Here is a 21,795-nt window from a genome sequence, read left to right on the forward strand (position 1 = left end):
GAAGTTCATCTGATGGTTCTGAAAAGAGGACCCTCCCCCCACCTCAGACACTTGTCAAATGGAGAAAAGAAAGGGGCAGCTACTTGGTGGATAAGATCATGACTAATCTGTTGTTCCTTGCTGCCGAAATCCGACGGAGGCTCTAAAACAACTTCACACTGGCGGCGGTGCATACAGATGACTGCCTGGGAGACTCTCCCGCATGGAGCAGGCGGGGCGGGAGGATCAGGGGGAAGGATGCAAATCCTTCTTTGAAAATGGAAAGAAACGCGGGAGCCTTCAGGCGGGAAGAGACTTTGCCCACCACTCTCCACCATAAACTTTATATATACACAAAAGCCGCATTTGGCTTATATCAAATGGCACAGTGAACTATTGGTTATAGTACAGTAGTTTTTTTTTATTACACAGAAAGATTATTTAGAGAACTTTCTAATTCTCTACCACTTGTATGGTTTTGTTTAATTTTCAAGATTCTAATAATTTTAGAAATGGCTGCAATTTTTTTTATCCAGTCATCCAGTCACTTCAGTGACATTTAGCATTAGCGATGTTACTCTTTTCCATGGTCCTAGGAGTTTATGTCTGTCTATTAATGGGTGGAAATGTAAAGAATGTCCACTCATATATGTGGAAATGTAAAGAATATCCACCACCAAATATTTTTTATTTTATTGTGAAAAATGGGCAACTTAATCCAAATCAAAAGTTTTTCAAGGCAGTTTAATGGAGTTTATATTATTAAGATTCACTCCAACAAACCTGGCAAAACCTGAGAAGACCTGGCGGAACACCCAAACTCCCTGTATAGTCAGGTTCAGCTGTGAGCAGAGCTAATGAGTACAACTCAGCTTAGCAGATCATTTCCTGTGCTGTGCACATTCACGTGTGGAGCCTCACTCTTCGCTGAAAATCAAGGTCTCAGCTGTTGGGGTGGGTTCCACCTTGCTTTGAAACAGCAGAAGAGACAACCAGGTGTTGGTAGGGAGGGAGTGTAACACTCAACACCCTCTCCCTTTTGTTTCCCTCTGCACACGACCCCATCTAAGCTCTGAAAGCATCTCCTCCCTACTCTTCTCCCTTCTGTCAGGTAGCAGAGCTTTTCTTCCCTGACCACTGAAGGATAATGCATGCCTGTCTCTGTCAGTTAACCCAGGGGATTGATTAAAGGGGCCTGCCAATCAGTTTATTCCGATCAATTAGTCCCCATTTGCCCAGAGCCCTGGCTTAGTAGAGCTGGTCGTAATCAGTGGTTCCACCTCATCATTAGCTGTAATTCTAGCCCCATTGCGGCACCAGGACCTCATTCAGAGGGCCTGCCGTCAGTAGGAGTGGGAATATGGTGGCGGGTGCAGAAGCCCTCTCTTTATGAGGAACAGATGCTTTCCTCTATTGACTCCATCCGTCATCACCTCCAGATCTCCGGGGCTGAGAGCAAGCCCGAGGAACAGAGGAACAATCCCGTGAAAGGAGGTGTGAGCCATGCCCGTGGATGTGTTAATGAGGAGAAAGAGGAGTTAAATTTGCACAGTCTAAAACTAGCGCAGTGCAAGATTACACGGCATGTACCGCCAACGTCTTTTCACGATGACTTCATACAAGGGATCAGTCGCCACTGTTCTATAGACTTCACATGTCGATCCTCTTTTGAGTGCGTAAAAACCTTCATCTGGCTCCATCACATGGTTGAACATCTCTCTCTTTCTTCACTCCTTAACTTGTCAATCAAGCTCCATGACTGACTGAAAAGGCAAATAATCAGCTTTCAAATTAGACACCATTATATGAAGTCCCTTTACATCCCTCCCTCTCTCTTTCATGCAAGGCCCAATGCAGGTGGATCCTTTAATTAGATGAATCTTTAGGTCCGAACCCCTCATGCTCCTTCATGATTGTTCGGCCACTGTCCCTTTCATTCTAGGCTTGATGCCTCTGCTTTTGTGACCAAATCAACAAGACCTTCCAATGAATCGGCCATTCCTCCAGATGCACTGCACATGGGCTTTGCTCTACTTATTGTCCATGGGGTTACGCTTCTGTGGACCAGAGCTGTTGACCCTTACAAATGGATTTATGTCACATGGAGAAAGGCTTGATTGGGTTTTAACGAGGGCCAAAGTTCCTGAATGAGCATAAAGAGAATGCCGACGTGAGGAGAAGTTCGAGAAAACCAACACATGTGAGACTGGCACTTTAATGAGGGGACTTAGAGATTAGTGCCATGAGGTAACACAAGTTTTGAACCAAAATGATGGTTGAGGAGAGCGCTCTCTGATTAGTGTACTGTACCCAAGGAAGGAACTTCCCAAGAGGACATTTAAGGATTTTATTTTTAAAACATGATATCTGATCCACAGTCAATTGGATGATCTGCAACTATCTATGGTTATTGTGGTTTCATCTTAAGTCACTGATGGACTATAAACAACTCTTATTACAAGCACCAAAATAACATCTTATTCTCAATCCTTGTGATCCTCAAGTCTTGTCTGATCCTTTTAAAATGCCACTTCCTATTTTTATTTAATTACTACATATGTCTTATAGTGCTCAAAAAGAACGTCCTTGACAACAACCAATAGAGATCATTTTCATATTCTTCGCAAACGCACTGAAGGCAAACCTGACTCACTTGCAACCCTAAGTAGCAACTTCTTGGTGCAGAAGGGCCACTGATGTCAACAGTTCTATGTAAAAAGATCTATCAGCCCAGATATACCAATCATCCTGTACCAATCAACCCCTCCAAGTGATATAATTATCAGGTCAGGAGGGGAAAGGCTGCTGAATAAAAGACACCACCTTTCTCCCACCCCCTACTCGTAGCCCACCATTATACCACACCAACAACAGGCCAATTTGTCCGTGAGGCCCCTTATGCCCACACTCCCTGCAGAGTTATTTAGCTCCTCTCCTGCACTTCAATGGCAGGTGCTGATTAGAGGGGCTGCAATCTCCCTCCCCTTCTTCAAGAGAGAGAGAGAGAAAGAGAGAGAGAGAGAGAGAGAGAGAGAGAGAGAGAGAGAGAGAGAGAGAGAGAGAAACTAGCCCCCTTCATCCAGGCAATCTTTAATCTGATTACAGGCTTTCTACAGCTTTTCAGACAAGACCAGCCTTGCGGGACAATGGCAGACCAAGTGGTTTCACACACAGCCTCTGAGCTATGTGATCCAAGTGTGGAAACTCAGGGTGCTCTCCCTCCACCGGCAGAGTCCTTTTCAGGTTACACTATAGTTGGGTCAGCCCACCTGCCTGCCTAGCTGCCCACTCCCCTCGCACAGGGGTCGGGTGGGGGATTACCGAGGACATCTCTGTTACAGGGTCAGCTCCCTCAGTTCCCTGCAAACCTGCCACCTCCCCATCCCCACGATCCAACCTCCACCAACCCCCACCCCATTCCACATCCCCTGTGGACTTGTTTGATTAGGAAAAGGAGATTTGACCCTGGCTCCGTTGCTTTCGTCCACTCAGTTTGATGCTTTGCCATGCTTGTCCAACCCATGGGAAAGCCATCGAAAGATCAGCGCGAAAACTGCTCCGCCCACCAGGAAAGCTCCGCCTCTCTCCCCCGCTGTCCATCTCATTTGTACCTTGTAATCCCCCCAAAAACCTGAACGAGCCACTGCATATCCTCCCTGTCATGCTTTTTTCCCCCTTTTCCTTGTTTGACTTTCCTCCTGAGAGGATTACAAATGGAGAATTCCTCAAAGAGCCACTAAGCTAATGGATGTGAGGCTAAGATAAAGGATGTGAAGCTAAGCTAAAGGACGTTAAAAGATGTTTGCAATGAATATATTTTGACAAGAATGGACAAGATTAAAAGAGATGGACTGTGTCAGATAAAAAAACTAATAATTAATAATAAAAAAGAAATAAAAATTTCTGACAGGTTAATGATGATGGGTTTGTGTGGATAAGCTATGTATCACAAGTCTGACAGCAAGACACTGTCTAAAGAAAGCATATCGGATATATAGTCATAGTAATAAAGCTTCACCCTGCTTAAAAAGTGAATGTATTTTAAAACATTTAAAGCCTTCCTGTCATTAAGGGAAGGATTTTTAAAATCTAGAACTGCAAAGACAAATGTATTAATTTACTTTTACTTTAATTTTTAAATATTTTTTTACTTATTACTGCAAAATGTTAGTAATTGAAATGGAAACTTGGGTGTTTTTCTTCTCGTCATAATATTAATACACTTTATTACCTTGTATAGAGGTATTTCAAAAAAAGCAATCTATTCCATCATGAGCAAATACAAATTGAAGTATTACACATCAATACATGTGACACCTACATATAATATGGCTGTAACGCCTACACAAAACCATTAGTGTATTTGAAGTTCATTAAATGTCATGGGGATTGATCAGGAAATGACCCCATTGACCCTGCTTGACCTCTCTACAAGGGGTCTATTTACATAAAAATAGTTTAGTTTAGTCTGACCTGAGAGGGACCAACAGGCATCTAGCACATCCTCAACAAATGTACTAGTTTTCTAGAATACATTTTCTGTATCTCACAGTCATACAGAACAGCATTAAACTGTCTAGACCGGTAGAGTTAAAAACTTACTACTTTATTGATCTGTCACTTCTAGTCACACCATAAAGGTTCAAGGATGTTCCAGAAACCTGTGTGAGCTGAACTTGTACAGTCATCCACACAATACATCAGGTTTCACACCATGAGATGCCAAAACATACCTCACCACACAGTTATTACAGTGTTCTGGTGAAATAACAATCACCGCAGGACATTCATATCAGCTTAAAGCACATATCAGAAAACCATCTGCAAAAAAAAAAAAAAAAAAAACTGACCAGTGTGGTTGATCCATTTGCCCCTTGACCTCACCATGTCTGTGCAGCAGGCTAAACAAACAGTTTGGGGGTGTTTACCCAGGGTCTGAACAGCTGTCTTAAGGGCCAACAATAAGGAGACCTCTTTAAACAACACTCCATTGTTCAAATCCTCTGAGACATGGTGCCAAAAAGAAAATAATTGGGCATAACGCACACCGTCACTGTTCTATTCTGCAAAATTTGTAGGGCTCCTATTTTCCGTTGTTGTCCTGAGTATTATAATCTCATCTATTGCATAGACTTCAAACTCGGTTCATGGCACGCTTGTTTACGTCTAGATGTTCTAAAAAGCATTAATTAGGGCCTTTGTCAGCAGACACCACTGATAACATAGTTTTGTAATATAGATTAATAGTTGACAGAATGTCCAACGAAATTTGTATAGACGAAACAAAGAAAAGGTTTCAGTAGATGAAACAAAGACGAGGTTTTGACCTTCTCTCTCGATGAATTTTCTCATTATAAAATCATTATTGCTCTGCATGTCTAGGTGTGCGTGTGCGTAGCCCAGATTTAAAAAAAGTTGTTCTTTGAACGCACGCGCTCCTATCTCGCGCTTAGAGTATATCACGTGACTGTATAAAATGAAAAACAGGTAACAGAGCGAGTAGTAGGTACTCAAATGTCAGGTCACGAGCGTCCGGTATAAAATGCATTACAAAAAAAGGACTTATATAATTTATTGATACGTTTAATAAATGTATTAAACAACACGACAGCAAACTAAGTAGGTCAGATATTTCGAAATATTCAAAAACTCAATCTAAATTAAATTCTGCTGCAGTTCAGCTAAAGCGTCGTCAGCAAACGGCACTGGCTTTGTTCTGCATCCTTCGCCGATGACCCCTTGAAAACATCCCGTAACGCATTTCACCACCTGAGGTAAATGTTATTAGCTTCATGTAGTGGGAGGCATAGCGTTCAGTGTTCAACAGCGAATGTGGACTCGTTCCTACAGAGAAGAACATGGGACATAGCCTTAGACACAGACCGGCAAACAAACAAATAAATAGACAAACATGTAACACGCCCATCGGTCTCCATGATTTAACGTTGCATCCTACAATTGAGAGATATATAATCGACACCGCCTATATACCACATATGTATTAAGAAAACGTTTCTGTTAGAAGGAACTAATTTGTACCGATAGGTAATAAGCTGGCTACTTTAGTGACAAATTACAAAATTTTACAAATGAACAAAAATTTATCACATTTTACACGAAAGGATACCACCTACACATCAGTCTGTTTGTCCGCTTTCTGGCTGTTGCACTGGTTGGGGTTAGGGCTTGGGTTAACACTCTCTTCATCTTCGGGCAACTTCGTAAAAATACAGAAATAAATAAACTGTGATCTCAAAGGTAAAACTGGATTTCACACAACGTACAAATGAAACTCACATATAATTGATTTAATTTCTTTATCCTTATATGAACGTGCAAAAACTCCTTTACGTGAAATATGCCTGGGAACGGATTTTTTCTTTACATCAAGACAGCAAAGGGGTCCAACAGCACAGACTAGTGGCGAACGTAAGAAATTTACTGGCAATCACCTCCCAGTAAACTTCATCATCAAAGCAGTTGTTATCCTCTGGGTCTCCCCAGCAAGGTAGCCTCAGGATCGAGCCTACAGCAAAAAAAGTCAAGCCTGTTTTAATCTTCGTGCTTGTGTGTTTTGTAAAATGGGTTTCGAAAAAAGAGTTCACTCAAGATGTATAAAATACCACACACCTACTACGGCTCCGCCTCCAATTCCAATAATGATAGCAATGCATAATCCAGCTGCTTGATGGGCTGCCTGCATACTCATGGTTTTATCTACAAATTCATGTGGGGAGCTGAAGATTTGCATCAACCTGGCAAAATAATGAAATAAAAGATACGTTTGGATTCACCCACACACGTCGACATCTGTTTAAGACCCTACTGCTGCGTAAGCAACAATATATATTTGACTCACTGCAGTATATAATTACCTACCCCAAACATAGGTAGGGAAATAGATGCTAATACTGATGTGAAGTTTGTAACCCTCACCCTTCCTTTCCATAGGTAGATGTGCTCGCTGTGGCAACGGTGACGGCACCCACGACACCCCCAAGGACGCCCGGGATAGCGTGCAGATTATGGATTCCACAGGTGTCCTGGATCTTCATACGTTTCTCCATGAAAGGCTGTTAAATGATATGATAAACATTTTAACACTTGAAATCCACATTTTATCATTAGAGTCAGAGGCGCCCTTTATTCAACACGTACAGTCAACACAATATATCCAAAGGTAGATATGATGCCACAGCAGAAGCCAACGATCAGTGCACCGTAGGGCGTGACCATGAACTCAGCCGCTGTGCCCATGGCGACGCCTCCAGCCAGGGTGGCATTCTGGATATGAACCTAGTACACAAAGAGCAGAGAGGTCACATACCTGATCAAGACTCTGGAGCAGAACAACATGTCAGTCAACTTTGTGCAACATTTACTATCACGCACTCTGTGAGGTGAGGAACTCTACCATGTCTAGCTTGCCCCTCTTGGCAGAGACGCTGGAGATGGCGAAGGTGGTGAGGACACTGGCTGCCAGACTCAGGTAGGTGTTAATGACGGCACGGTGTTGTCCATCTCCATGGTTTCCGATGGCAGAGTTGAAACTGGGCCAATGAATCCAAAGGAAGAGAGTACCTGGGAAGAGATGGGCCTGGGTGGTGGTGGTGGTGGTGTTTTTTTTTTTTTACTCCATCACATTTTTGTTTTGCAGGTATTGTGTTTTCATAAGCATTGTAGCATTAAGATAATCTGTCTGCGTGTTTGAAGGTAAACTGTGATTTTGTTGTGGAAACACTTCTAAGAAATCCACAGCTTTTTGAAACCTGGACTCAGGTTCAGATGTCTGTAACTTCTCTAACTCACCAATCATGGCAAAGACATCTGAGTGGTAGGATGAACCATGCAGACGTTTACTTTGATGTAAATTTGGGCGGTAGAGAACCCATGATATTGTCAGACCATAATATCCTCCAAATGTGTGGATGACCATGGAGCCACCAGTATCTTTTGCCTATAAAGGCGAAGGTACACAATCATGATCAGCACTGGAAACCGCAAGTTTCAAATCAGCAAATAACTTGTTATACAAATAGTTATTTACATATCATAAATTACTCTCATTGCAGTGTTAAAATTGTTGATCAGCTGCACCTACTTGAATGAGGTTGAGGATGATATACTCATCCACTGCAAACAAAGTGATGCCACATAGTGTCATCACCATGAGCTGAACAGGACTGACTTTTCCCAAGCAAGCTCCATACGCGATTAGGCACCCAGCCACACAGTAGTCGGCATTGATGAGACTGCAAAATGAATAAACTTGTTCAGAGCACCTAAGACATTCAGAGCTGGTAACTTGGAAGTAGCTGAGTTCAACGTGTTGATCTAAATCTCACTAGCCAGCATTTCAGGTTTTGTCTGGCATTTAGGAAAGGAGCAGAATAAACTATGGTATCTTCAATTATGAATTATCCTTTGATGTCATCCAGTCAGACTAAACGCTCACGTCTTTCAGTATACTGACCACAAGGCCCTGGCAAGCGGTTAGATTTGTTTCCTCAGGTGTAGTATTGGCATAGACAAGCAAGACAGTTTCAGTTTACATCAGCATCCTCATAAACCCTAATTCGTACTTTTTCATTCCGATTCGAATGGTCCAGTCTGTGGTGTCCAGTGAGTGGAACCAGCCCTGCATCAGCAGAGCCCACTGCAGCCCGAAGGCAGCGATGAGGAAGTTGAAGCCCACCCCGCTGAAACTGTAGCGCTTCAGGAAGGTCAAGAGGAAGCCGAAACCCATGAAGATCATCACGTGCACGTCCTGGAAGCCTGCCCAATAAAGGGGCGGAGCCAGAATAGGGAAATATCAATGCTATGTACATATCATATAATGCACTGATTTTCACTTTCGCAGATTTTAAACATTACTAAGGTAATGGTTAGAATGGCTCCATCTATAATTTCATCCAGAGGTTTTAATTAATAGTTAAACTAAAAGGCATAATGATAATAATGCATAATGCAGATATACCTATATAAAGCCTGTATGAAAAAATACTCTCAAAGCTCAAAAGAGTCCAGCAAAGGAACTAAGAAGCTTTCATTACTTTACACCACTGTTTAAGTATAGCAACGTATTATTGCACAATACACATTTCAAATAAAGAGAGCACAGTTTGAGTATTAAGGGTCCATATTACACATTTTCTTTATTTTCTTTGATATCCACTTACAATATTTGTGTGACTTTATGACCCTGAAACTTCTATACTTCTTCTCTACAGGCTGTTTCTGTCACTGTACCTTTAAGACAAATATAAAATAACTGAAATCTGACTCTGGTTGGCTGTCCTGTATTGTATCTCATTCAAAAAGCCATTAGAGTTGAAACAGGAGATCTGCAGTGTAAGTGGGCGGAGCTAAGCTGCAGTAAGGTGAATAGGCAGAGATATGTAAATGCTTGTTCTCTGACATCACGGAAACAGTGATTTCAAAATGGACTGTTTTTACATCTTAGATTCTATATGTAGTGTATTTTTAAAACCAACATTTATTAATTACTTCAAAATTCTTCAATTCAAGCAAGGAAAGTTTTTAACAGGGGTTTAATAGAGCAGCAGGACAGTCATGGAAAAACTTGGGAAGGCAATCCACAGTTTCAGTGCCACGGCGCTAAATGAAGAACACCTACTATGAAGATCTAAGATCAACATGGGCTGCAAAGAGGAAGTTGTTCAATGACAGCTTTGCATCATGGACTAAAGTTTTATCATTATTAATACTCAGAAAGACAGATCTAGTGAGGGATGAGGTATGACATGAGAGAGAAAGTGTAGAATCAAAGAAGATATTTATATATTATCTATAATTATAAACATAATGATAATGTTTATCATAAATAATGATAAACTAATTTGAACTATATTTTTTCCAATAAACTATACTATTCACAAAATAAACATTGATCAGCATAATAATTAATAATTAACCCATGAATATATACTCACTTGGGTATCTGTAGTAGAAATCATTCTCCATATTGCTTGTAATATTATGTTGACGCATATATTCTGGCCAATGTGCATCAGACTCTGCATCATATCGCACAAACAGTCCATACAGGATGATCATGGCGATTTGCCAGATGAAGCAGACGGCTGGCAGGCTGATCCGGATATTGGGGTTTTTCGGACCGCACCAGAACATTTTGCAGCAATCCTGGCAGTTCCCCATTGTAGCTGTACACGTTGACCAAAGTGAGGGCACCTTCTATCAGAACCTTGTAATTGCAGCACTGAGGGCACCTTGACCATGGAGGTATTTATAGATAATGGATTAGAGGTGTGTCATGCCACGAACGATGCTGCTTGCAATTAGTAACTCCTCCAACACCTGATAAAAACCCTGTGCGGGCCACACCACAGACTACAATATTGTATGGGATTACAGATATCCCATGCTCAGATTAAGGACAAAAAAAATCCAATGGTGATTCACTATTGGCACTGCAAATTAATTCAAGACCACGTTTAACCAAAATGTAAAAAACAGCCTAATGATCAATATGTAAATACTGAATACTTTAATTGCCTGTACTGACTCTTATGTTCCTAATTCTCTGAAATTCAGTCATTACAGTGTTCCGTGTTCTGTCTTGTAAGCAAAGGCATCAAATGTTCTGACTTCTCTTGAAAATCAAATGTTTTTCCATAAGTGTTGTGCATAACACAGTTGATTTTTTTTATCATGTTATGCACAACTACATATGTGCTTTATGTGATGTGCAAGTAAAGTTTATCCTGGTCTGTAGTGCACTGCAATTTCTACTACCTCTACACCTATATATACATACATGCATGCATACATTTTATGCTATATTACGCACATATGTACTCGCTTCAATGATCAAACTTGAAAATTTGCACAAGTATAGCTATCAATCAACTACTCAGTTTACAAAATGTAGTTTAAATGAAATGTCTCAAATGTCTAATTTTTGCACAGACAACAACCTGTGTGATGTACAGTAAATGTTATTTGAGTGAAGGTTTTAGTGCTTTCTGCTTCATGCTCATTAACCAAGCAGAATTCCCTGTACACTTTCCTCCAAAGTGGATGAGTTAATAATTACTGTTTTGCAAGTAGTTGGTGCCTTAGGCTCAGTCTATGACGCAGGTTTACAGAAACTGCCGTCAAGAAAAAGACACAATATGAATCGCTCCCCTCCCTAATCCTGTGATTGATGGGTTGGTTGTTTGATTGACAGGGTTTAAATGGCAATGTTTCTCTGAACTAATATGAACAGACACTGGAAAAAAAAATGAAAAAGGTTTAACATTTTCGTTTCACCAGACGTCACTGTAGTCATAGTGTTGCACAGCAAGCATAGATGTTGTTCTCTGATATCTGCTTGCTAAATGAGTTGTATCCAGATAAATGCGGGTAGGCTAATTTGTCAAATCATCTAGACAAGGTTGATCTTCCACTATTTATTGCCACTAAATTGTCTATATCACTTTCAAAACTTTCAAATGTTTTAGCAAGATAACACCAAAGAGGTGTTTCCATTCTACTTGCCAAGTCCTCCTTTCCACACACACACACACACACACACACACACACACACACACACACACACACACACACACACACACACACACACACACGCACGCACAAGTCTGTATATCTATAACAGGTTTTGCCTGTTGTCTGGAAGATTTCCACTGTTAATAACTTGGTGAGTTAGTCAGTTAGTGTACTACTGCTCTACCCTATGTGGTGCCATGGGTATTCATCTCAGAGTATGCCCTTCCCACACACACACACACACACACACACACACATGTGCACACACACCATGGGTATTCATCTGAGAGTATGCCCTTACCATGTCCTTTGAAAAGATGGCTTTGTTCCAGGTCTGCATGCACTTATAAACTCTTGACCTACAAGGACTGAATGCTTGATAAAATATTAATATTAATTAATATTAATATTAGTTACTCTTCCTCTGTCTTATTTTCACCTAAGTCATATTAAGACATTTTCACAGAAAACCACATTGGCCATTGCAGTTAACATTCCCACAGAAATCCCTTCTGTGACCTGTAAAATGGCAGTGTTGTTTACTGACATTCTCAGTTACTGCTGTTTTAATGTTTGAGACTTTAGTACCAACTGTGCAAAGGTAAAAAACAAACATCAGCCACAAGCCTGCCATGTCCTAGTGGGATTTAACAAAGCAAACCGATACTATATCACTGACTCAGCTGAGCTAAAGTGATTCACGTTCTGTTCCTGTAATCAGTCAAAACACTGCTAGCAGCTCATAATCTCTGGGCAACTTGACATGTAAACCAAAACACGGATGGTTCTGAGTTATTGTGTGACTGATACTCCTCTAAGTCGGATTAGAACTAGAGTTCAGACCTATAAAAACAAGCCAAGAAGTGACACTCCACACCCTACATTCTCAAAGATGCAGAGCAGAAGACCAGTCTCCATCTCAACTTTAAGGATAGCAAATCATGGTGTGTGCACGAAGCTTTTAATAAAGTAAACCACACGTGTTCTCCTGCAGGTTTTCATGGAAGAACCTGCACACGATGCTTCGGCAGTTTGCGCAAATCAAATATTCAATCATGACAAACAACTTTTCTGTTTAATACTCAAGGGGATTACAGCCCTTTTCACTCAGTTATGTGTGACACTGTCGCATGTGAGCTGTCAGAATGTTTGTATTAATGATTCGGCTTAACTGCAAGCCAAGGATACTGAACATACCTCCTTCTCTTTTACATAAGATGATGGGTTCACTCAACAGACCATTATAATCTCCATGAACTGTGTTGCAAATCCCTCATTGCATCCTCTAAACCAATAAACGTAATGTTTTCCCATTACACTCTTTGAGAAAATGTAATCATGTCCAGGATATTCTATATTTACATCTATGTACCTGTTGACTCAGCAGGCTAATGAACTCCTAGAATTTAACCTGCTGCATCTGAACCATAACACTTACAGCAGCTGAGCTCAAGGCCTATATGTCCTATAAGGATTGGCCTGACACCAACATCACCTTCTCTACACAAAAAGTAAACAAGCCCACGAAGATTCTGCTGGAGTTAAAGTAGTTCCCAGTGTATCTGCAACATCACTGTTTTTTATACAGGTGATGCTTTTCATAAAAATTTCACATATTTATTAGCAATGGAAAAATAAAAAGAGATGAATTAATAAAGCTTATAGCAGTTAAAGCATTGATGATTTGATAAGGTCAGCTCTTTTACTGACCTACTTTCAATATGCCATCTGATTAGTATTACATATGATGCCAGTTTGTTATCATTGGACGCTATTGTTTTAGGAGCAAACTTATCTCCAGTTTCACCTTTTAGTAATTGACTATTTGACGTTTACTAATTGACTATTTGTCGTCAGCTGATGTAACCTGATGAGGTGTCTGCCAATATGACATTAGGCCAAGTCATTAGTATTTAATGTAACTTCTATACAATCCTTACAAAAGTGAATAATTACAGAATAAGAGCCCCCACCAAACAGCGTCATGTACTTTAAAAGGCACATTAGGCAAGGTTGCTGGAAGTCAGTTTCAGACTATGCAGGCAGAGGACATTTTCAACCATAAATGGCCAAACACACATCATACATTTTTGAAAATTCATAAATTTATTACTACTAGAAATGTAAAAAGTAATAAATGAATATACTTTATAAGCATTTGTAGCATTTTCTTGATGTCAGCAGATAAATACAACATATATTCAAGAAATACATTCAATACAATTAGTTACATTCTCAAAACATAAAACATATACTATTGGTAATGAGGTTAACAACAGACTGTACCTTCTGGCAAAGATACGACTGTTAGCTCAGTGCTGCGATGGAGTCTTACTCTGGAGAGAAGAAACAATCTAGATCTCACTGTAGTCTATATACTTCAACAGCCTGAAACAAATCTACACCATTTTGTTCTAGAGCTTTCTACCAAGTGGCAACTGGTTTTTTTCACTTAACAAGAACAATGTCTTAATATTGCTATCACTTTAAGTGAACTAACATTATTACACATGTGAAACCAGGGCAATTACAAAAAAATAGTTGTCATAGGTCAACAATAATATCATTTGTATCACTTTGGATATTTACTTATACAAATATTATCAAACAAAGTGCTGCTGTGTTTCATCAGAGGTCCTTGGCTGCACTCGCAGTGACCTTTGACCAGCCTCTTTCCAGGGGTGGATCTCAGCACACTGGTTCACAGTTACTATGGGCATCTTGTAGCTATAGCAACCACCTAGATCTGTTCTACAGAGAAGTTAGACTCAGACCTAAAAAAAAAAAACAAATATGGGAAAATCTTATAGTCAATCTGCCAAGAATACAAACGTTGTAAGAAACATGGTGTCTACCTGTTGTTATCATAAAATGATCTTATTAATTATTTTGGGAACACTGTAAAACATTCCTAATAAAATGCATGTGTATTGCCTTCTTCTGCATAAACACAAATCAAGTGATTCTAAATATAAACCATTTCATCATTTGCTACGAGGCTTCCACAAGGGCTGTTTTTTTTAACTGAGAATGTTTTTGATAAATGAGTATAAGATAAAGCGGGCGGTGTGATATGCACTCACACCCCGCCAGGACACCCAGGAAGTGGGATTCTTACATGCAGGTGTCGGGGTTCTTGTTGACCATGTGGTTGTTGTATTCCAGAATGGGAGGAATGCTCTCCTCATCTTCAGGCAGCTGCACACAAACATTTCACTTATTTTCTAAAGTATCTTTGATCAGCTTGTGCATATAACAATAATCATTAAGGCCAGCTGCACGATTCTGCTATAGAATATATGATTATATGCAAATAAGAGTATATGATTATATGAATATATGATTATATGGCTATATGAATATATGATATTATGGATATATGATTATACAGTTTTATGATTGTTTGAATATATGATTATATGGCTATATGAATATATGATATTATGGATATATGATTATACAGTTTTATGATTGTATGAATATATGATTATATGAATATATGATTATATGATCCATATTGACTGTCGGTCAGCTCATTTTAGTTGTAGGAAAATTGACTGAAGGGTTTTGCCTGTGCTCACCTCCCAGTAAACTTCATCATCAAAGCAGTTGTCATCTGCTGGATCTGCCCAGATTGGTAGCCTCAGGATACAACCTACAAATATCACATTACAACCTCAGATATAAGATTACAACCTCTTAGTCAAAGAGGTTTTGGAGCAGCATTGATTTACACATTTGCTTTTACAATCTTCTCAGTTGTTGTTAGGAACCAAAGTAGGAAGCTGAGATCAGACTTCAGCTCAGCCATAGCGTGGTTCAGCTAAATGTCTAAAAGGAGATATCACCCAATGAAAGGAGATTATTCTAAAAGAGTGGGATCTGTGGGGATCCGTGGTGATTTGTTGGGATCTGTGGGGATCCGTGGTGATTTGTTGGGATCTGTAGGGATCCTAGCTGTAGTGACTGCAAAACTGATCATGAAAGTACAACAGGATGTTGCCACAAGCTGCATTACTGCATTATTGTGCCAATAAATGGGTACAAATAAAGAGTATTGCAACTATCCTTTTGTCTTTCATCATGAAGTCATTCTCAATGAAATGGGTAGGGTGGGGTGCAAAGACACCCAACTAAATATAACGCCCCTTAACATCTTTCATGACTGACACGAGTGACAGTGTAACCACATGAAGGAGAAGGATTATAAAGAACCTGGAAAGACCTGTCAAGCCAGCTATAGTGCTATATTTTATGCAATCGAACATTTGTTTACTCATAACTGCAGATGAATGTTACTTTCCATTTGAGTGTTAGACATGTTTTATATATATATATATATATATATATATATATATATATATATATATATATATATATATATATATATATATATATATATATATAAAAATCTTGAGTTATTAATGATTTCCTCTATACTGAGGGATTACCTACCCACTAATACTCCACCAACAATTCCAAAAACGAGAGCCACACACAGTGCGGCAGCCTGGTATCCTCCCTGTGTTCCTGGCTGCCTATTGGCAAGATTCCCCACAAATCCAAAGGAGTTTAGCATTCTGAGGAAGAAAAGAAGCATGTTTTCAGGGTTTCTGAAATGCATAAAGTCTAACAACATCTGTGTTACTGGAAAGTTCTCATGTGAGCTGCTGTTGTGTTTTGCATAATAAGTATTTCCAACATGGAAATGTTAAGACAAGCCACCGTAACCCCTCACCCTGCCTGTCCGTAGACAGCTGTGCTCGCCGTGGCAGCAGTGATGGCACCCACGACACCCCCAAGGACGCCCGGCATAGCGTGCAGATTATGGATTCCGCAGGTGTCCTGGATCTTCAAATACTTCTCCATCAATGGCTGTGAAGAAAAATCAACATTAGCACCTGAACATTTTTAGGAGAACCACCATGTTTTTAGCAGTTTCCTATATTGCTGCACTTACACTCAACACCACATATCCAAAGGTAGATATGATGCCACAGCAGAAGCCAACGATCAGTGAGCCGTAGGGTGTGATCATGAACTCAGCCGCTGTGCCCATGGCGACGCCTCCAGCCAGGGTCGCGTTCTGGATATGAACCTAGTACACAAAGAGAAGAGAGGTCACATACCTGATCAAGACTCTGGAGCAACATGCCAGTCAACTTTGTGCAACTATCATGCACTCTGTGAGGTGAGGAACTCTACCATGTCTAGCTTGCCCTTCTTGGCAGAGAGGCTGGAGATGGCGAAGGTGGTGAGGACACTGGCTGCCAGACTCAGGTAGGTGTTAATGGCGGCACGGTGTTGCCCATCTCCATGGTGCGAGATGGCAGAGTTGAAACTGGGCCAGTACATCCAGAGGAAGAGGGTACCTGGAAAGAGATGGGCCTGGATGTTATGGAGTCCTTCCTGTTGTAGGGGTAAGAACTTCTACAGTGGGAGAGGGTTTGTTAACTTACCAATCATGGCAAAGACATCAGAGTGGTAGTGTGAGCCTTGGAGACGCTGGCTCTGGTGTAGGTTTGGTCGGTAGAGAACCCACGATATCATCAAACCATAATAGGATCCAAATACGTGAATGACCATGGAACCACCAGCATCTTTGGCCTGTTCCAAATTTCAAATGGGTCAGTAACACTGCGTAGTAAATTATTACTAAGCATAATCAAAAGCCAACAATACTATCTTTGTCCATGATGCATATTATAGTACAGTAAATTACTGCAAGTGCAGTTTTAGGACATCAACAGTCTTCTAGATGAAACTCACACTGAGGAGGTTGAGTATGATATACTCTTCCACTGCATACAAGGTGATGCCAAACAGTGTCATCACCATAAGCTGAACAGGACTGACTTTTCCCAGGCAAGCTCCATACGCAATTAGGCACCCAGCCACACAGAAGTCAGCATTGATGAGACTGGAGATAGCAAGGTAGAAAGCAATTAGCACCTTCATTATTACACTGACATTTACATTTATTCATTTAGCAGATGCAGCAGTTACAGGTATCGGCTGCAATACAAGTGTTTTTAGACTGAGTGCTACAAAATGGTAGAAGATGTATGTCTAAATTATACTTAGTCTTCTTATCTGAATAAATTAAAATGGGGCCCCAATCATAGGACAATTAAAATGTGAATTTAGGAAATTAGATGACACTGATATTCATACAGCAGATCTTTTTTTTGTTTCAACATAAGAGGTGATCTCCAGTATCTCTCCTATCTCTTTATATGGAAGACACTTTGGTTTAGTACATTTTAATGACTGATTTGCCAGTAATATGTATGATGCCCAACAAGTTCTCCAGTACAGAATGCTAGATTATTGGAGATTTACTGTGTACTGTGAAAATATTCCATATTTGTATAAGTAATCTCTCATATTACTTCGAGATTAACAAAGCAGGGGAACATTTGAGCAAAAAAACTGAACAAACAAAAAGTCCTACTTTTCTACTCCGATTTTGATGGTGCCATCTGTGGGGTCCAGTGAGTGGAACCAGCCCTGCATCAGCAGAGCCCACTGCAGCCCGAAGGCAGCGATGAGGAAGTTGAAGCCCACCCCGCCGAAACTGTAGCGCTTCAGGAAGGTCATAAGGAAGCCGAAACCCATGAAGATCATCACGTGCACGTCCTGGAAGCCTGCCCAATAAAGGGGCGGAGCCAGAAACAGAAGGAAAGGGTGGAGAGAGGGAAGACATGAATACTGGATAAGCTCTTAAGGCCTGAGGTGGAATTGAACCTGAGAAAATCTCCTCCAACTTTCTGGATTACGAGTCATAAAATGGCTGGTTGGTTCACAGCCAATAGACTTACTAAATGAAAGAAAGGCTTTTGGTTATTGCAGAACTCCTGATCCAGATCAGTGACAATTATAGGATTAAGAAGATTAGCCATGGAGGGTAGTCAGCTTTCAAAACTGTATTATTTGGTGACTGAGACAGTATAATTTGTCATTTGAGAACCTCAACATGCTCCTTTGTAATTATTATATAGTTTATGATTTAATATAAAATAAACTATTTATGTAATATTCAAATGTAATATTTAATATTTACTTTATACTTTATATATTTACTTTATTACTTTAAATATAGAGATATAAAAAAATTGTGAAGCACTTGGCTGCACAGCTGATGAAGGACCTCTATCTGAAATGTGTTCTTTCACTGGAAACATTGTGTACTTCACTATAATTAAAAAATATATATATATTTTAAAATATTTAAATATTTTGGCATCTGCATTTACCTAAGTACACTTCAGTTATGAATTTATTTATTCACTTATTCATTAGGTCAAATAATTTTAACTATCTTTACCGAGTCACTTTGAGAGTAAATCAAAGGAATGATAATAAAAATTTTTAAATGTAACTTTAGATTAAAATATTAAAAGGTATGTTCAATACAATGCTGCAGTAGCATATTGAATGTATAAGAAATGTTGAATATGTACACATATTGTCAAGGTACAGTTTACAAAACAGTGTATTTTTTATTAAATTAGTAAAAATAAATATCATAGTACAAAACAGAATTAAAGAGAAAGCTGCCTCATCACCTGATGCTGGACAGATTCACTTTTGTCTGGATTTTAAACTTGCACATTTCATGTATGTAATTTTAAATGTATTGAGAAAGTTTAAATGTCATTTTTATCACAATGGTCATCTAAAATAAAAGTAGTACATTGTGGGACTGTTTTAACTTTTTTCTACTTATCATCACAAAATGTTTTTTATCAAAGTATTCTTAATGCTTAACAGTAAAAAATGCATACTCACTTGGGTATCTGAAGTAGAAGTCATTCTCAATATTGCTTGTAATATTATGTTGACTCATATATTCTGGCCAATGTGCATCAGACTCTGCATTATAGCGCACAAACAGTCCAAACAGGATGATCATGGCGATTTGCCAGACGAAGCAGACGGCTGGCAGGCTGATCCGGATGTTGGGGTTTTTCGGACCGCACCAGAACTTCTTGCAGCAATCCTGGCAGTTCCCCATTGTGGATGTTAGCAGTGATCAAAGAGAAGGCACTTTCTATCTGCAGAACAGGATGCTGACTGCTTTTATAGCCGATTCTTAAGAGGTGTGTCATATTTGGGCACCTGTTTGGCTGTTTTAGGTGTAGCCTTGACATATGACAAAAAAATCTGTGAGAGCCAGCAGACACATTTTCTGATCAATATCTACAATGCCTTCTGAGCAACATGATCACAAATAAAATGCATGTAAAAATGTGAAAAATCTGGGGGGAGGGGAATATAACTAAGGGAAAGCTATGTGTGACATTAACAAAGAAATAGAGTCTATTAAATCTCAACTCACGCATACTGTAGAATGTTGTTATTTTATTAAATTACATTACATGTAAAGACATCTGCTGCAGGACAGAATGTACCCTAATTAAAGGAAGAAAAAAATTGCTACTGCGTTACGTGTTGTCAGCATACACAGCAATATCAGATCAGACACAAGGGTATTAATGATCTAGAACAAAATACAAGTGTTATTTTTATAATTCAGCTCTGTTGGTGTTGAATTATGTGGTTATGCAGCCAATAAGCATTCATGACGTTTAATCCCAAATATTGCTTCTGGCTTTACCACTAATAAACTGGCAGGTGTACTAAACGTACAGGTCTCAGGAAGTCATGTGGGCTCCCAAATGACTAGACAATCTGTATTTTTAAGAGAAAAATTTATAACAGATACAAACGTTACCATGTGTGACAAAGTTTAGGAACTGACAACCTTATTTTGACATTTCTTGACTTTGTTTTAATAAATGAGTCATGTGCTAAATATTTCACCAACAACTTTATACCATCTCAGTTTCATTTCAGTTTTGGAAGTGTATGGCAACACCAGACATTTTGTTTTGACTTCTAATAACCTTCACATCTCCATTAACATTGTGTTGCTTCAGGTTATAGACTTAAGAGCAAAAGAAGACCTTTTAGCAATGGCAGCTGTATCTGTTGGCTACAGACGTCATCTGCTCCACGCACCCTCCAGCTGCAGCCATAGAATAAACGTAGACATTTCATTCATTTAACATGCTTTTATTTTTCACCATCTCCCAGACATCATCCACAGCATTTCTAACTGACAGAACTTTGGAAAGACTCCACTGTCTTTGCTGCATAAATCACATGAAAATACACCGCTTAGATGCACACCTGTTTTCCCAAGTCATGCATTATCCGAGAAAGAGTTTATCAAATGCATGTGTACCATCGCTTGGGGTACCTTAACACTAACAAATGTAAAGACCAAACATACATCCAGAATGTTGTAGTCAATCTTACAGTCCGATTAGTGCAGAAGGTATTGAAGGGGTACTGAAACGTTCCTCCTGGCACCAGCTAGAAGAATCCCTTTCACGTGTCATCCACTTCATATCTCACTGACCAGTCACATGGTTCTCCTAAAGGTACATTCCAGATATTATCAAAGCATTTAAATGAGTAAGAAGACGTTTGATAATAATATTTGAACTGATATTGTTTAGCCCTGGAGACCACACGCACCACTGTTTCTTTTGCAAAGGAGTTGAACGTGTTTAGAATAGTCACAGTTAATTTACAGTGCAGATAAAATGACGAAAAGATTCCTATTAATGTTCGTTTAATGTTTTTGGATAATAGTTGTAGTTCAAAACTATTCGAGACTCACAGCTCAGATGAAAATAGCCCTTTTAAAATTTGCAACTTAATGAACAAACAGCACTTTAAGTGTGCTGTGGCCAGGGCCGGAGTGGGACACTTTTTCAGCCCGGGAGTTTCATACCCAAATCCGGCCCAAAATTATTTTTCCTTCCCAATCGGCCCAAACTACAGATGGACATGAGCTGGCCCATCGGGAATCCTCCCAAATCTCCCGATTAGCCACTCCGGCTCTGGCTGTGCCTACAACACCTTGGAAGATGTGAAGAGGAGAAGAAAACAAACCAGAGTAATTATTAGTTTAGTTCTAAAGGCATTTGATGAGAAGGTTTACTGAAGACACAGTAAACTGAGTGTGTCTGCACAGCCCTCACTCAATCTGTAGCTTCGCACTGCGTAACGCCAGGTTTACCTTCAACACGGCTGTCCAAAGTTTGTTTGTCTGTGTGGGCTTTTGCTTGCCCCAAGTCACATGATAAATCATCCTTCAGACTGAAGACTTGTCTTTGACTGACATAAGGTGTGCCTATGTCAGTGGATTTCTGAGATAAACTGGGTATCAGTGTGACAATCAGAGGTGCGCAATTATCAGTGGACTTCTGA

The 21,795-nt window shown here is 39.7% G+C and overlaps 2 protein-coding genes across 2 annotated transcripts; both read right to left on the bottom strand.

The window, feature by feature from the left end:
* Positions 1-4,564: 4,564 nt before the first annotated feature.
* On the bottom strand, positions 4,565-10,190 carry LOC143528922 (ammonium transporter Rh type C-like). The gene is made up of 11 exons (XM_077024855.1): positions 9,933-10,190; positions 8,562-8,754; positions 8,081-8,231; positions 7,789-7,936; positions 7,394-7,560; positions 7,138-7,275; positions 6,916-7,052; positions 6,610-6,734; positions 6,432-6,505; positions 6,114-6,196; positions 4,565-5,823 (listed from the first exon to the last, which is right to left on the bottom strand). The coding sequence occupies exons 1-11, from the start codon at positions 10,156-10,158 to the stop codon at positions 5,793-5,795; spliced, it is 1,473 nt and encodes a 490-aa protein (XP_076880970.1). The 5' UTR covers positions 10,159-10,190; the 3' UTR covers positions 4,565-5,792.
* Positions 10,191-13,596: 3,406 nt separating this feature from the next.
* LOC143528924 (ammonium transporter Rh type C-like) lies at positions 13,597-19,573 on the bottom strand. Its single transcript, XM_077024856.1, has 11 exons — positions 19,303-19,573; positions 17,966-18,158; positions 17,281-17,431; positions 16,971-17,118; positions 16,717-16,883; positions 16,472-16,609; positions 16,250-16,386; positions 15,967-16,091; positions 15,093-15,166; positions 14,630-14,709; positions 13,597-14,285 (listed from the first exon to the last, which is right to left on the bottom strand). Exons 1-11 carry the CDS (start codon positions 19,526-19,528, stop codon positions 14,252-14,254), a joined length of 1,473 nt encoding a protein of 490 aa, XP_076880971.1. The 5' UTR covers positions 19,529-19,573; the 3' UTR covers positions 13,597-14,251.
* Positions 19,574-21,795: the final 2,222 nt, after the last annotated feature.

Source organism: Brachyhypopomus gauderio, chromosome 12 (assembly GCF_052324685.1).
Source record: "Brachyhypopomus gauderio isolate BG-103 chromosome 12, BGAUD_0.2, whole genome shotgun sequence".
Lineage (NCBI taxonomy): Eukaryota > Metazoa > Chordata > Actinopteri > Gymnotiformes > Hypopomidae > Brachyhypopomus > Brachyhypopomus gauderio.

Bases quoted from the DNA above. Each gene is read 5' to 3' on its own strand.
- LOC143528922 (XM_077024855.1), bottom strand. From the start codon at position 10,158: ATGGGGAACTGCCAGGATTGCTGCAAAATGTTCTGGTGCGGTCCGAAA. The intron at 6,735-6,915 runs GTGAGGGTTACA...TTATTTTGCCAG, and splicing joins TCTACCTATGGAAAGGAAGG to GTTGATGCAAATCTTCAGCT. The intron at 6,197-6,431 runs GTGATTGCCAGT...ATTTTTACGAAG, and splicing joins ATGATGAAGTTTACTGGGAG to TTGCCCGAAGATGAAGAGAG.
- LOC143528924 (XM_077024856.1), bottom strand. From the start codon at position 19,528: ATGGGGAACTGCCAGGATTGCTGCAAGAAGTTCTGGTGCGGTCCGAAA. The intron at 17,432-17,965 runs GTAGGACTTTTT...TGCTATCTCCAG, and splicing joins ATCAAAATCGGAGTAGAAAA to TCTCATCAATGCTGACTTCT. The intron at 15,167-15,966 runs GTAGGTAATCCC...TGATATTTGTAG, and splicing joins TGTTGGTGGAGTATTAGTGG to GTTGTATCCTGAGGCTACCA.